Raw genomic sequence first — 12,483 nt, forward strand, 5'->3', positions numbered from 1 at the left:
TTAGATACAAATTATTAATCACAAATTATTTACATGTCTTAAAACATGTTTGAAGGGTATCTTTAAGGGACTACATCACACTGATACAGTTATAGTGTCATAAAACAGCTGCTTACTGATTTCCACCTCAGTCTAAAACGATCTAGTAGAGATTTTAAGACAATAATTACCTCCAGAGAGTAGTTCTGTGTAATGTAGACGCCACTGAGCATGTGTGAAAAATGGTTCCGCTTACAGCGTTTCGCTAGCTTGTTGTGCTTCATATCACAACCTCTTGACTTTGCACTACATTGTAAATAACTTTAATACAAAGTCAAGAGGCTGAAAGTATGATCGCTGTTATTAGTCTTTGGAGACGTTTCTAAATAAACTCTTCATGACGAAGGAACACGATACCCAGTGCAGCGCTGCGGCTCATTGACATGTTTTTAATAGTTCATGTCATTAATAGTTCAGTGGATTAAGATATATTAAGCTTTGAATACACACACAATACTTGTAAATAGATCAGTTAATTTCTGCTTTGGCTTTGCACATGAGATTTGTTGACAACAAGAAAAATATACAAAATCACAGCTTAATCCTTTAAGAAGGAAACTACAAACATTTTTGCAGCCGCTTTTCAAACCGTCAGAAGGTGAGCGCTTGGTTCTCAAAAGACTTCAGGGTTCAGTATCGCTTTAATAACACATCTACACTGTGCAGTTTAACATAGAGAGTTAATTGAGACGAAGTGATGAGCTGTGATGCTTGCTAAGGCTACAGCCACGTAGTTTCCAGTAGTGACTAGTTGAGCTCTGGACCATCAGAGTACAGTTTTGGCTTTATTACTGTAACAGAAATGTCAACTGGAGGCCTGCAGCTATACCGTCTCTGAGCTGAGATCAGCTTTCTCTGTGCTCCTCTCTGCTCCGTATCCATTACACTGTGTAACATACAAACTGGCTCCGGACCAACTACATGAACTCTTGTCTGCACCAGCGCCAGCCGATGAGCGATCTCTTTGTTGTCCGCGTCAGCATGAGATTACAGAACCGCATTTCTGTCATAGCTCTGACAAGTGTGGTGCATCAACAACGACGTGCACGGCAACAGTTAACAACATCGCAGTTCACTTAACATAATTAGATAAATATGCAGTGAATGGATATCCAGCATGCAGCACTGTCTCTGTATTGTAGTATCATCAGTTCTTTTTGTTGTACAAATTGAGTTTTGGTGTCTGTCCTCTCATGTGATCATCACTTTTACTTCCATTAGCTTTTATTTCAGACTTTTTCACTGATGATTACATTCAAGTGAGAGATAAGAGTTTGTTTTTCTAAAAGACAGATCCAAGCCAAACGGTGAAGAACCTCACGGCTTATTTGGAAACACTTTTCTCAATTTTAAAGTCGTTTCTAGATTCTTCAAACACTTTTCCATCCCGCAGGAATGAAAACTATTTAATTTGCATATAAATATTTTAAAATCACCTTCCAAGTTGGGCTTCTTTTATTCAGCCAAACAAAGATGATGCAACATGTTGCTTAATATGAAGTATTTATTATCAGGCTTATTTGTTTATATGAATTTTATACAAGCAATGAGTTACAGTGGGCTGCACCACATCTGGAACCATATTTGTCTGAGTCGCAACTCAGGAAAGTGGTTAAAATCTACTTTATTGTGCAGCAAATAGAATATTTTTCATTCATCAGCTGGATGGAAGATTCTGTAAGGAATCCGGATAAACAGGAGTACGTTTTGTGTAACGACATGCAGGGATTTTTTTAGAGATTATCTTTTACTTATTTATGCTTATATCGGTGAGTCGAACAAAAGTCTCAAATCTTTGAGCGATAATCACATGAGCGGTATAAACTGGGCCTTGCAAGTCTTTGTGTTTCATACTGTATGCGTCTCCTCCCTTTCCCATTTCAACAGCATCTTTCCATCTTGACTCTCAGTGTTTGAGTGTTAACATGAAAACTCTTGTCTGTCTTTCCTGCTCTCCGTCAAACCTGAGTGACTAAAGGTTCTTTGAGGTAGAAGTTTATCCCCCTCTGATCACCAGCTACATGTCCTGCACAAAGTCCCGCCAGAAGAGTCCCATTAAGAGGAGGGCAGATACCCCTGTCCTGCCCGTACAGGGGTGTATAATCTCCCATGTATTCAGGCCCCTCGTCCGTCCCATCCTCATCTTCCTCCCCTTCATCGTCCTCTTTGTCCTTTTCCCAGAGTGACGTGGCGACGTGGTGATACTGCGTAGTGTCCTCACACTCCATCCCACGGTGGTAGAAATAGCTGAAGTTGGACACAATGACGGGCACCGGCAAAGAGATGGTGAGCACGCCGGCGATGGCGCACATGGAGCCCACCAGCTTCCCGCCGACCGTCTCCGGATACATGTCCCCGTAACCGACCGTCGTCATGGACACCACGGCCCACCAGAAAGCCTCCGGGATGCTTGTGAAAGCCGTGTCGGGACTGTCCACTTCTGCAAAGTAGACAGCACTAGAGAAGATTATGACTCCGATGAAGAGGAAGAAGATGAGCAGGGCGAGCTCTCGCAGGCTGGCCTTCAGCGTCTGGCCCAGGATCTGGAGGCCCTTGGAGTGACGAGAGAGCTTGAAGATCCTGAAGACCCTCACCAGCCTGATGACCCTGATGAGGGCCAGGGACATGGAGGGCTGCGCGCCTTTGTCTTTGACCAGCTCGGTGCCCAGCGTGACAAAATAGGGAATGATGGCGAGGAAATCGATAGTATTCATGATGTCTTTGAAGAAGTGAATCTTGTTCGGAGCGCAGATGAGGCGCACAATGAGTTCAAAGGAGAACCAGCAGATGCAGATTGTCTCCACGATGAAGAAGGGGTCCTGGAAGGGAGTGAAGCCAGGTGGGATCATGATGGTTTCGTTCGCTATAGTGGGGTGAGGTATGATGGTGAATTTCTGTAAAACAAAGGATGAAAGAAAAGCGGTTACAGTTGCACTCTACGATTTGAAAAAAATCAAAGCGTATGTATTCTTTTCTAAGGGATTTTGTAACCACTTATGTTCTGTCATCTGTTGCTTATCAAACATGAGTAGAAAGGGGAAAGGTGAGGAAGCTCCATGGAGACGAGGGCTATGAGCGGGTAAACAGAGAGAAAACAAAGATGGCGTAAACAGGAGAAGAAGCGATTATCATGAAAGTTTGTCCTCAGCACATTTGGAATATGACATCTGTCATCAGGATTCGATTGAGTCTGTGATACTCTGCTAACTTTTCTCTCCTCTCCGTTTTCACTGCCCTGCTTTATTTTTCCTCGCAGACTTTTATATAAATCAGTTTCTCTATATTTAAACGCACAAAAAATATTAAGTTCATGTGACTCTGGGTTGTGTTACACACCAGACGCTGGCACGGCTGCGGCATCTGACACTTCATTTAACCCCGGCTGCTTGTGTTTTTTTCTGGGAAGTAGGCGCAGGTTTGAAATGACTGGCCATTAGTGACAAGTAACAAGTTAGATAGAGTTACCCTGAGCTTTTGATGTCCTCCGAGCACACATTGTTCCCAACACTGTGTATTTATATGTTTTTTATGCTTGTATCCATCCATCAGCCTCATGCCCTTGCGTGTTTTTTTATATCCAAACTGAAGTGCTTGCAACACTACCACACACACGAGATTATGCTTGCATCTTAAAAGAGATTTACGTCTCTCATTTCTCATTTCTGACACTGTTAGAAAACAGTTCTGGTCTGGTCTGTTTGCCAAAGGGGATAAGTTGCTGACCATGAACTGCATCATCCGCGGTTCTGCGGAGTCTGGCTGGGGGCCTTTGTTGCATGTTACTCCCTAAGTGGCAACTATCACGGCTTAAGGCTGAAGCGAATGCAGAACTACTTGAAAGTGCAATGTCACCAATGGTTGCTAGATGCTGGCTCCAATCGACTCCTATTCAAAAAGTGTCAACCTCTCTCTAGAAATACTAAGTCATTTACTTTTTTCAACATGTCATTGTGGTCTCAATCGCTAAATTCAGGCCCTCTAATAAGTGTGTTGGTGGTCATTTTGGAAATTATTGCTCCATTAATAAGATTTTAAGAGTTAAAGTCGCTTTGATGTCTGCTGTGTGGGTGTTGATTGACAGCTGTGATTGACAACTGCTTCTCTCCGGGACTATTCACAATATTTTATTAAGTTTAATGTTACTTGATTACAATGGCTGCTCTGTTAGCACAATTTAGCTAAAGTAGCTAATGTTAGTCCAAGTGTGCAGCGCTTGGGTGTTCCCAGTAAGCTAGCGTTAGCTTGGGTCCGGGGTAGCGGGGCATGTTTCCACACCATAAAAGGAAACACCCCGCTCTCCTTATTGGAAAGGTCCTGGCTCTGAATGGAAAAGATGACGCCGACCATAAACAGCAACTCTGGGCTTCAAACCGGCTCGTCACGCATGCCTATAAATGGCCGTCCATTCCGTAGTCTTTGTTGCTAATGATTTTTCATGTGTTGTTTGCGTTTACTTTCATGTTTCGGATCGGATTCCGGTACAAACACATCTGGATGTAATTGAGAAGTTGGCATGAAAAAGTAGTGAAATCCTCCTACTTTTGTTTGTTTACGTAGCCTTCTGAGTCACCAGAAGCTTCCTGAAGCTAACCAACCAGAATAGAATGGGCTCATCGGGAGGGGGGCTAAAGGAAGCTAAAGAAGCTAAAACGACCTGTTTCAGACAGAGGTTGAACTGAGGGGCTGCGTAAAAGGGCTTTAAAAGATATATAATGAGTTTTTAAAACTGTAAATCATGCAAAGATATTCCAGTAGAGCCCTAGAATAAAAATACAGACCTGGAAATGTGCACAATATGGCCCCTTTAATGCTTTGGGTACCATAAACATCTCATTCACCTCCATTATATTAGCTAACTACAGGTAAGTAAAAAAATAAGCATTTTTGTGACTTTGTTGAACTGCCCCTTTATGTTCATAGACCATGATCCTCCAGCCATTTAAAATACATAATTTATAGCTGTATATATTAGGTCTTGTCATATAAAAGCATCAGAACCAAACAAACTATTTTCACCGCCATCTGTTAATTGAGTGATTGCAAGGGGGTTGACTGTCGGTTTAGGTTTGTTTGTGTAGTGTCCAAAGCGACCGGTGCTCTGATCACGAGTGTTTCTATCTATGTATAGGAGTAACGGAGAGGTGGAGGTGGTGATGGGGAACGTAAATCCAACACACGCTGCTCCGTGTCACCTCTCCTGCTCGGACCCCCGGAATCGTCTCCATGCTACCGGAGCGTGAGCGAGGCTAATTTCATTTTGCGTCGGTCATCAGAAAAGTTGATCTGCGAGCCTCTTTTCCATGCCGTTTTCAGTGTCTATGAGTCACAGCGTTTATTAATATAGACGTTTGTTTATGTGTTGATGTGCTCTTAGAGTTGTCCTTCCCCCTATATATAGCCCTTTAGATCTCCAAGGGGTAACGTGAGACATGTTCATCTCCTTTCCTTGCTTTCACACTTGCCTCTCTACTACTACCTCCTTCTGGTCTCTCTTTTCTCAGTACTTTTGAGGTATCCACTCCATCTTAATGCACATGTTGGCTCTGGCAGTCGTCCCTGAGTGGTTGACGAGGGATTGCATCTCCAAAACGTATCCCTCCTCTAACGGTAAACCTCCATCAAACCTGCTCTGTCTCAGTTTCTCCTCTCTTCTTTCCTTACTCATGTTTTTTTTCCACCGGTGGTTTAACTGCTCTCCTCATCTCCTTCATTCCTCCCTCTCAATCTAAGTGGATCAGATTTAATGACAAGTCCAAAATAATATCGAGAAAAGCTTGCCCTCGCCGTCTCTATTCTCTATCTGCTGACCTTGCTTTCCTTTTCCTCGATCTTGAGATTGTTTTTGTAACTTGAACTGCAAATTCTGCATTTTTTTTTCTCCTACTCAGCCTTCAGTTTTTTTTCTCCAGCAGTTGATAAAGGAGATAAAACTGTTTTCACCTTGTACCGTGAGAGTTGGTTTATGTTTGGCAAAGTGACACCTGTTGGCACCTGTTGTCCTTCAATGTTCACCTCATCATTTCCTGGCAGCGTTAACGTCTGTTCTCTTTGCACCCCGTCAGCTACTCTCCCCCCGTTCCCTCACCCATATGGTTTCCTCCCTCGTTCATGTGAATTTCCATCTGCAGCCTTGTGAATCCAACAATCCAACAAGAAGCATCATGTAACCCATCACACAGCAGCCCCTCCTCACCTCCCTCCGTTCCTTCTCATTCCTGAACTCAGGCAGAGTCTCCAGGCAGAAGATGAGAATGGAAATCACGATGACCGCAACGCTAATGATGGCGATGATCCGAGCGCCGCTTGAGGACTCCGGATACTCAAACAGCATCCAGAGGCGACGCTGCAAATCGTTGCTTGGTAAAGGCCTCTCCTCCTCCTTGGCGAAGCCTTCGTCCTCCTTGAAGCGGTCGATGATCTCCTCTCCGAGCTCGTAGAAGCACAGTTCCTCCAAAAACATGTCCAGAGGGACGTTGGCGGGCCTCCGTAACCTCCCGCCTGACTGGTAGAAGTACAAGATGGCATCAAAGCAGACCCGGCTCCTGTCCAGGAAGAGTTCATTATGCAGCGGGTCAAAGTAGCGAAGTCGTTTACGGGGGTCACCCAGCAGGGAGTCCGGGAACTGAGCGAGGGTGCGCAGCTGGGTCTCATAACGCATCCCTGACACGTTGATGGCCAGGCGCTCAGTCAGAGCCCAGCCGCTCCTCCACTGACAGCGACGGTTCTCCCTCTTGGCCTCCCCGCTCGGCTCCGTCTCACTGCTCTCCCTCTCCAGCTTGTTGTGCTGATCTTTGGTCCACTTGTCTTCATCACCGGCCTCCTCAGCTTTCTGTTTTTCTTCTGTCTGCCCTCCTCCTTCTGTGCCTCCTTTACCACCTCCCTTGTCTTTTTTATCCATCTCTCAACCTTTGATTTTCTCTTTCCTGTCTTACTTTTCTTGTCTCTTTGCTCTGGAGGAAAGAAAATAATGTTAACCTGGCGATGCAGAAACAACAGAACGGGGAAACATGAGTAGATAAAGGAAAAAAAATGAAAATAAATTAAACAGTATAAGGTATATCTACTACTTTTGTGCATATAAATCTTTTTCACATAAAATAAATTGTCCTTTAGTTGTTTGTTTTTTGCCAAAACATCCAACTAGCAGTTACACAGCATCACTAATAACACATCATTATTATCCTAGAACATTTAGGAACCACTCAATAAAATATAAACATCAAAATCTTACCTCAGTGTTTTCTGTGAATTCAACTGAGCACTTTTCTGCACATTAGAAACAAGAAAAATTACATTAAGAGTGAGTAGAAACATGCTACATTGAAAATTGCTGACCATACAATTAAAAACAAATCAGAATTAGTAATAAAATTCTTCTGGTTTAGCAATTATTTGTAGATTTCTGCAACATTTTACTGTAAATCACACTCCATGCAAAAAATCTCTCTACATGCAAGAAACTTCATGCTCACGACCAGTTTATCACAATGACCAGTGCAACCGGTGGGAAACAAACTGATACCGGCTTCTTCCTCTCACACGTCTGTCTGCCAGAGCTGCTGATTCAAACTAATCACACATCCGGAGAATGACCATGACTCTCTCCTCCTCTACCTCCACCTCAGGGTGTCTTTTGGGGCTGAACCATTCCCTCCTTGTGAAACAGTTTAGTCTATCGATTGCCTCATCATGATGTGTGATGTTGGTTTGGGAGGAGGGAGGAGGGAGGAGGGAGGGGATGGGAGGAGGCAGAGGGAGCAGCGTGGCTCCTTCAGTGGCTGCTGTAGTGTTAATCTGTAACCAGGGTGAAGTGAAGATAGTTATGCTTGTTTGTAGGTCACTCACTGTCTTCACTTTCTCCCTTGTGCTCTCTCTCACGCTCGGTACACCCTCGGGGAATGCTGTCAGGCAGAAATTCAATCTTCGACCCTCTCCTAGCCCAAGAGCCACCGCTGTTTCTTTGCCTCCTTCTTTCTACCCCCCCGTAACCCTTCCTGCCCGAAAATATGTCAACCTCTTAACCCCTCTCTTTCTCTTAAACATACTGTACATATTTGCACACGCGTGTGGACATGAACTTGCATACTCACATAGCAGAGGCCAAAAAGTTTATGTTAAAAAAAAGAAAAGGATTTTTTAAAAGAGAGTTGTGTTAGTAATTATCATGATTTATACTCTGGGATAAAAAGAATTCGACCACAAACATGTGGTGAGTATTTTTTTATTGGTGTCTTCATTTTATTTTACTATAAGTATAAATCTGGTGGACTGTAGTTATTTTAGACACATCATGAAATCTAAACTCAAGCATGTGTGTGGCACTGCAGTAAAACTACAACTCCCATAACACGCTTTATTGACAGCTGCACTTTGCAAATGTCGCCTTCACTTCACTTTTCAGAATTGTAAATGCAGCCGTCTGCTACATTCAGTCGCTTTTGGGGGAAAATAAGAAATAAGACTGTATCAACACAATTTACTTCAATGTTTCATGCAGAATTTAGGATTTTAATTAATTTATAGCCACACTAGCAGCATGGCTGTAGAGATGGCTTCAACCACTTTGATTCAGACTGAAATAACTCAACAAGTATTGGATGATTTGCCATAAAATGATGTGCAGACATTCACAGAGGTTGGCGTTTTGGAGGTTTATCGAAATGTCTCGACGACTGTTGGATTCCCATGAAATTTTGTATACCTGGTAATGTCCTTTCAGAATCAGATGTAAGAACGTTGGTGATCCTTTGCCTCTTAGAGCGCCGTCATCTGGTTAAAATTTAATTTTGTCCAATACTTTGGTTTATGCCCAAATACCTGCGAAACCTATGACATCAGTCACAGCTGTACCAAATGTTTGGTGCTAATTTAGAAACGTTTAGAGCTACAATGATTAGTTGATAAATCGATTAGTCGATCAACAGAAAATTAATTGCCAACTATTTGAGAATCAGTTAATTGTTTTGAGTAATTTTTTAAGAATACTGTTTCCAGCTTCTTCAATGTAAATATTTCAAGGTTGTTTTTTTTTGTTGTTTTTTTTTTGTCTTCTATGATATTAAACTGAATATCTTTAGGTTGTGGACTGTTGGTTGGGACAAAACAAGACATTTGTGTTACAGAGATTAATCGATAATGAAGATAATCGTTAGTGGCAGCCCTAAAAATGTTAGCATGCTAACACACTAACATGGCTAACGTTATTACGGGTTAACATGAGCATGTTAGCATTGTCATATGTGATGTTAGCATGTTAACAGAGCTGCTAGCATGGCTGTAGACTCTTTAGCCTTGTTAGCCTACTAACTAGATTTCAGTCATAGTTGTGTTTTTTTTTAATTTTCTGTATGTCAAGCACATCTCTAGCCTCCCTTTTAAAACCTCTTCCTGAAAATACAATTATTGATATGATTGATATCAATAGTTATAGTATTCCTGCAGTGTTTATTGTTGAGATACAGCAGGTGTACACGCCATAAAGGGTTTACAACATTTTACCAGATTATGTTTACAGCTTCTTGGTGTTTATTAAAGGAAACATCTTAGCATCAAGATTTGTACCGTTTCTGCGGGAACATTGTGATCTCCGATACTTCCGGTTGCACCTGAACGCAGCAGAGCAAACCCCCCCATGATTTTGTGGAACTTTGAACCTCACATATAAACTTTTGTGATAAGCGGTGATGAGTGAAGTTTGTGGATGAAGTGGAGGAGACACGGACCAGCTGTGAAAAATTAAAGAAAACAAAGAGCGGAGCTGCGGTGAAACAAGCGGCGCTGCCTGACAGCCGCGCGGCGTTTTCGCGTCTTTTTTTTTTACGACCATCAAAGCCAAAATGTCCCTCCGCTACGACAACAAAGTTACGATTGTCACTGGAGGGTCCAAAGGCATTGGCAGGGGGGTTGTCAGAGTGTTTGGTATGGTGGTTTGGTGTCATGTTTTCCAGTTGATTTGCTTGTGATTAGAGTAGGAAGTGGCGCACTAAACATTTCACACCTCTCTTTTTCAGTGGAGAACGGTGCTAAAGTGGTGTTTTGTGCAAGAGGAGGTTAGTAATCTTGCTTTTTATTCTATTTTTTTTTTCTATATTGAATGCAAAAGGCTATATATAGGTCATATCACCACATTTTGTCTATCACCTATTGTGAATATGAATTTGAGTGATATGTTTTTAATAGTACAATATATGCATCGGGTAAAACCTAAGCAAATACACACACACACACATATATGTATATATGTACTGAAAGAATTAATATAAAATGTGAATTTCACCACAGTCAATGATGTGTTACAGGTGCAGCAGGTGAGGCTCTCGAGGCAGAGCTAAACAAATCAGGTCCAGGCTCATGCAAATTTGTCACGTGTGACGTCTCCAAAGAGGAAGACATCAAGGTAAAGTGCTGCTTTATTGTTCCGGTTATACTGCGCATAGATTTTATAGATTTTATAGATTTTTATAACTCCCTTATGAAATGAACAGAGTCTCCTCATGATCACATGACCAGAGGATCACACTGTGTCCAGTTTATCACCTGATGTGACCTCAAGGCCAACACAGAGTTACAGTATTTAGAGCAACAGTCTCACGCTGAGATAAGGCAGAATATCCAACATATATTTAATATGAAGCTAATATGTGTTTAAGATAATATCCAAGTTTGTATTTTGTTTCCTTGTCTGTTATACTCAGTTGTGTGTATATATGAGATTTTTCTCTCACGCTTATCTTGATGTTGCAAAACTAGTCATTGCTTTAAACTCAACAACCAGTTCTGTGTGTTTGCTTTGTCCTCTGTTTGCTTTCTGTTGCAGCTCTTTTGTTCATAACTGGTTTCTCTGGTCTGCTTGTTGAAATTCATCTGGATTGAATGTGTGATTGTGTCTCCTCAGAGATTGATCGCAGTCACAGTGGAGCGTTACGGACACATCGACTGCCTGGTCAACAACGCGGGGTGGCGTGAGTCTCACACTTCTGTTTAGTCCTCCGAACAGATCATGAGGATGCTGCTTTTATTTCATTTGTCTCTTTTTTTTTTTTAATTTAAAATCTTCCTCCTCAGACCCTCCTCATAAATCTACTGACGACACCACAGCGGAGGAGTTCAGAGATCTGCTGAATCTGAACCTCATCAGCTACTTCTTGGCTTCTAAAGTAAAGTTTCCGACTTCTTAAAAAGGCAAATAATTGAATGATAACTGCCCCTCCCAACACACACACACATACACACACACACACACACACACACACACACACACACACACACTCATAGATACTTATAAGTACAGTATATCAGGGCTGCAGCCAATGATTAATTTCATAATCAATTAATCTGACGGTTATTTTCTTGATTGATTGACAAAAGGACAAAAAAACCCAGAAAATATTCACATTTAAGAAGCTGAAATCAGATAAACAATTAATTGATTATCAAAATAGTTGATGATCAATTGTCAATCAGTTAATCAACAAATTAGTGCAGAGCTAAAACATGTAGGATCTTTGAATTGACTGGAGGTCTCACTCTCTTTGCAGTATGCGTTGCCGTACTTGCGACAGCGTCGTGGAAACATCATCAATGTTTCCAGTCTGGTGGGATCCATCGGTCAGAAAGATGCTGCACCGTATGTCGCTACCAAGGTGAGTTCATCGTCCACAACATGTATCTACACTTCATCATCTCTTTACTAAAGTAACTAAGTACATTCACTCAAGTACTGTACTTAAGTACAATTTTGAGGTACTTGTACTTTACTTGAGTATTTCCATGTGATGCTACTTTATATTTCCACTTCACTACATTTCAGAGGGAAATATTGTACTTTCTACTCCACTACATTTATTTGACAGCTTTAGTTACTTTTCAGATGAAGATTTGACACAATGGATAATATAACAAGCTTTTAAAATACAACACATTGTTAAAGATGAAACCAGTGGTTTCCAACCTTTTTGGCTTTTGACGTCTTACAAAAAGCAGTGTGTAGTCGGGGTCACATTTCACATGTCTATGAGTTGTTAACAGCTCCACCAAATAGTGATTTTTCCCTCTAAACTTCTCACATGCTTTCATTTCAATAAATGTTCAAATGATCCAACATTTCACCAGAAATCAAAGATTAGAGAAAAAGTCCAAAAGCTGAAAACAGATTTGTGTATCAGAACTTTGTTTTTTCTTCTTTCCTCTCCCATTAATCATCTCACGACCCCTCAGATTTATCTGCTGACCCTTTGGAGGGGCCCGACCCCTAGGTTGGGAACCACTGGACTAAACTAGCTAACTGTATATAAAGTAGTTGAAACTAGCTCCACCTCCAGCAGCTACAACAGTAACATGCTGCTCTAACACTGATGCTTCACTATTAATAATCTAATGATGTCATATATAATAATATATCAGTCAGAGGGACCAAACCACTACTTTTACTGCAATACTTTAACT

The 12,483-nt window shown here is 41.7% G+C and overlaps 2 protein-coding genes across 4 annotated transcripts in view; one reads left to right on the forward strand and one right to left on the reverse strand.

The window, feature by feature from the left end:
* Positions 1–8,993, reverse strand: kcna7 (potassium voltage-gated channel, shaker-related subfamily, member 7). Of its 2 annotated transcripts, XM_044332619.1 has the most exons (4): positions 7,562–8,993; positions 7,271–7,305; positions 6,233–6,989; positions 1–2,933 (listed from the first exon to the last, which is right to left on the reverse strand). In XM_044332619.1, the coding sequence occupies exons 3-4, from the start codon at positions 6,935–6,937 to the stop codon at positions 1,998–2,000; spliced, it is 1,641 nt and encodes a 546-aa protein (XP_044188554.1). In that variant the 5' UTR covers positions 6,938–6,989; positions 7,271–7,305; positions 7,562–8,993; the 3' UTR covers positions 1–1,997. The 2 variants fall into 2 exon arrangements, with proteins under 2 accessions (XP_044188554.1, XP_044188555.1); XM_044332620.1 differs by lacking the exons at positions 7,271–7,305; positions 7,562–8,993 and having other exon boundaries at positions 6,233–7,238.
* Positions 4,952–12,483, forward strand: part of hsd17b14 (hydroxysteroid (17-beta) dehydrogenase 14) — a 10,707-nt gene continuing 3,175 nt past the window's right edge. Inside the window, exons 1-6 of one of the 2 annotated variants that reach the window (XM_044332626.1) lie at positions 4,952–5,646; positions 10,050–10,088; positions 10,338–10,435; positions 10,934–11,000; positions 11,104–11,195; positions 11,577–11,681. In XM_044332626.1, the coding sequence (XP_044188561.1) occupies positions 5,568–5,646; positions 10,050–10,088; positions 10,338–10,435; positions 10,934–11,000; positions 11,104–11,195; positions 11,577–11,681 (480 nt within the window). In that variant the 5' untranslated portion in view covers positions 4,952–5,567. Of the gene's footprint in view, positions 5,647–9,244; positions 9,958–10,049; positions 10,089–10,337; positions 10,436–10,933; positions 11,001–11,103; positions 11,196–11,576; positions 11,682–12,483 lie in introns of those variants that run through there. The other variant, XM_044332624.1, reaches the window with a different exon arrangement.

This window comes from Thunnus albacares, chromosome 17 (genome assembly GCF_914725855.1).
Source record: "Thunnus albacares chromosome 17, fThuAlb1.1, whole genome shotgun sequence".
Taxonomy (NCBI): domain Eukaryota; kingdom Metazoa; phylum Chordata; class Actinopteri; order Scombriformes; family Scombridae; genus Thunnus; species Thunnus albacares.

What these genes read in the sequence shown, in the direction of transcription:
- kcna7 (XM_044332619.1), bottom strand. Translation starts at nt 6,937, where the DNA reads ATGGATAAAAAAGACAAGGGAGGTGGTAAAGGAGGCACAGAAGGAGGA. An exon ending in ATGAGAAGGAACGGAGGGAG is followed by an intron (nt 2,934 to 6,232) that starts GTGAGGAGGGGC and finishes TTTGTTTTACAG; the next exon opens with AAATTCACCATCATACCTCA.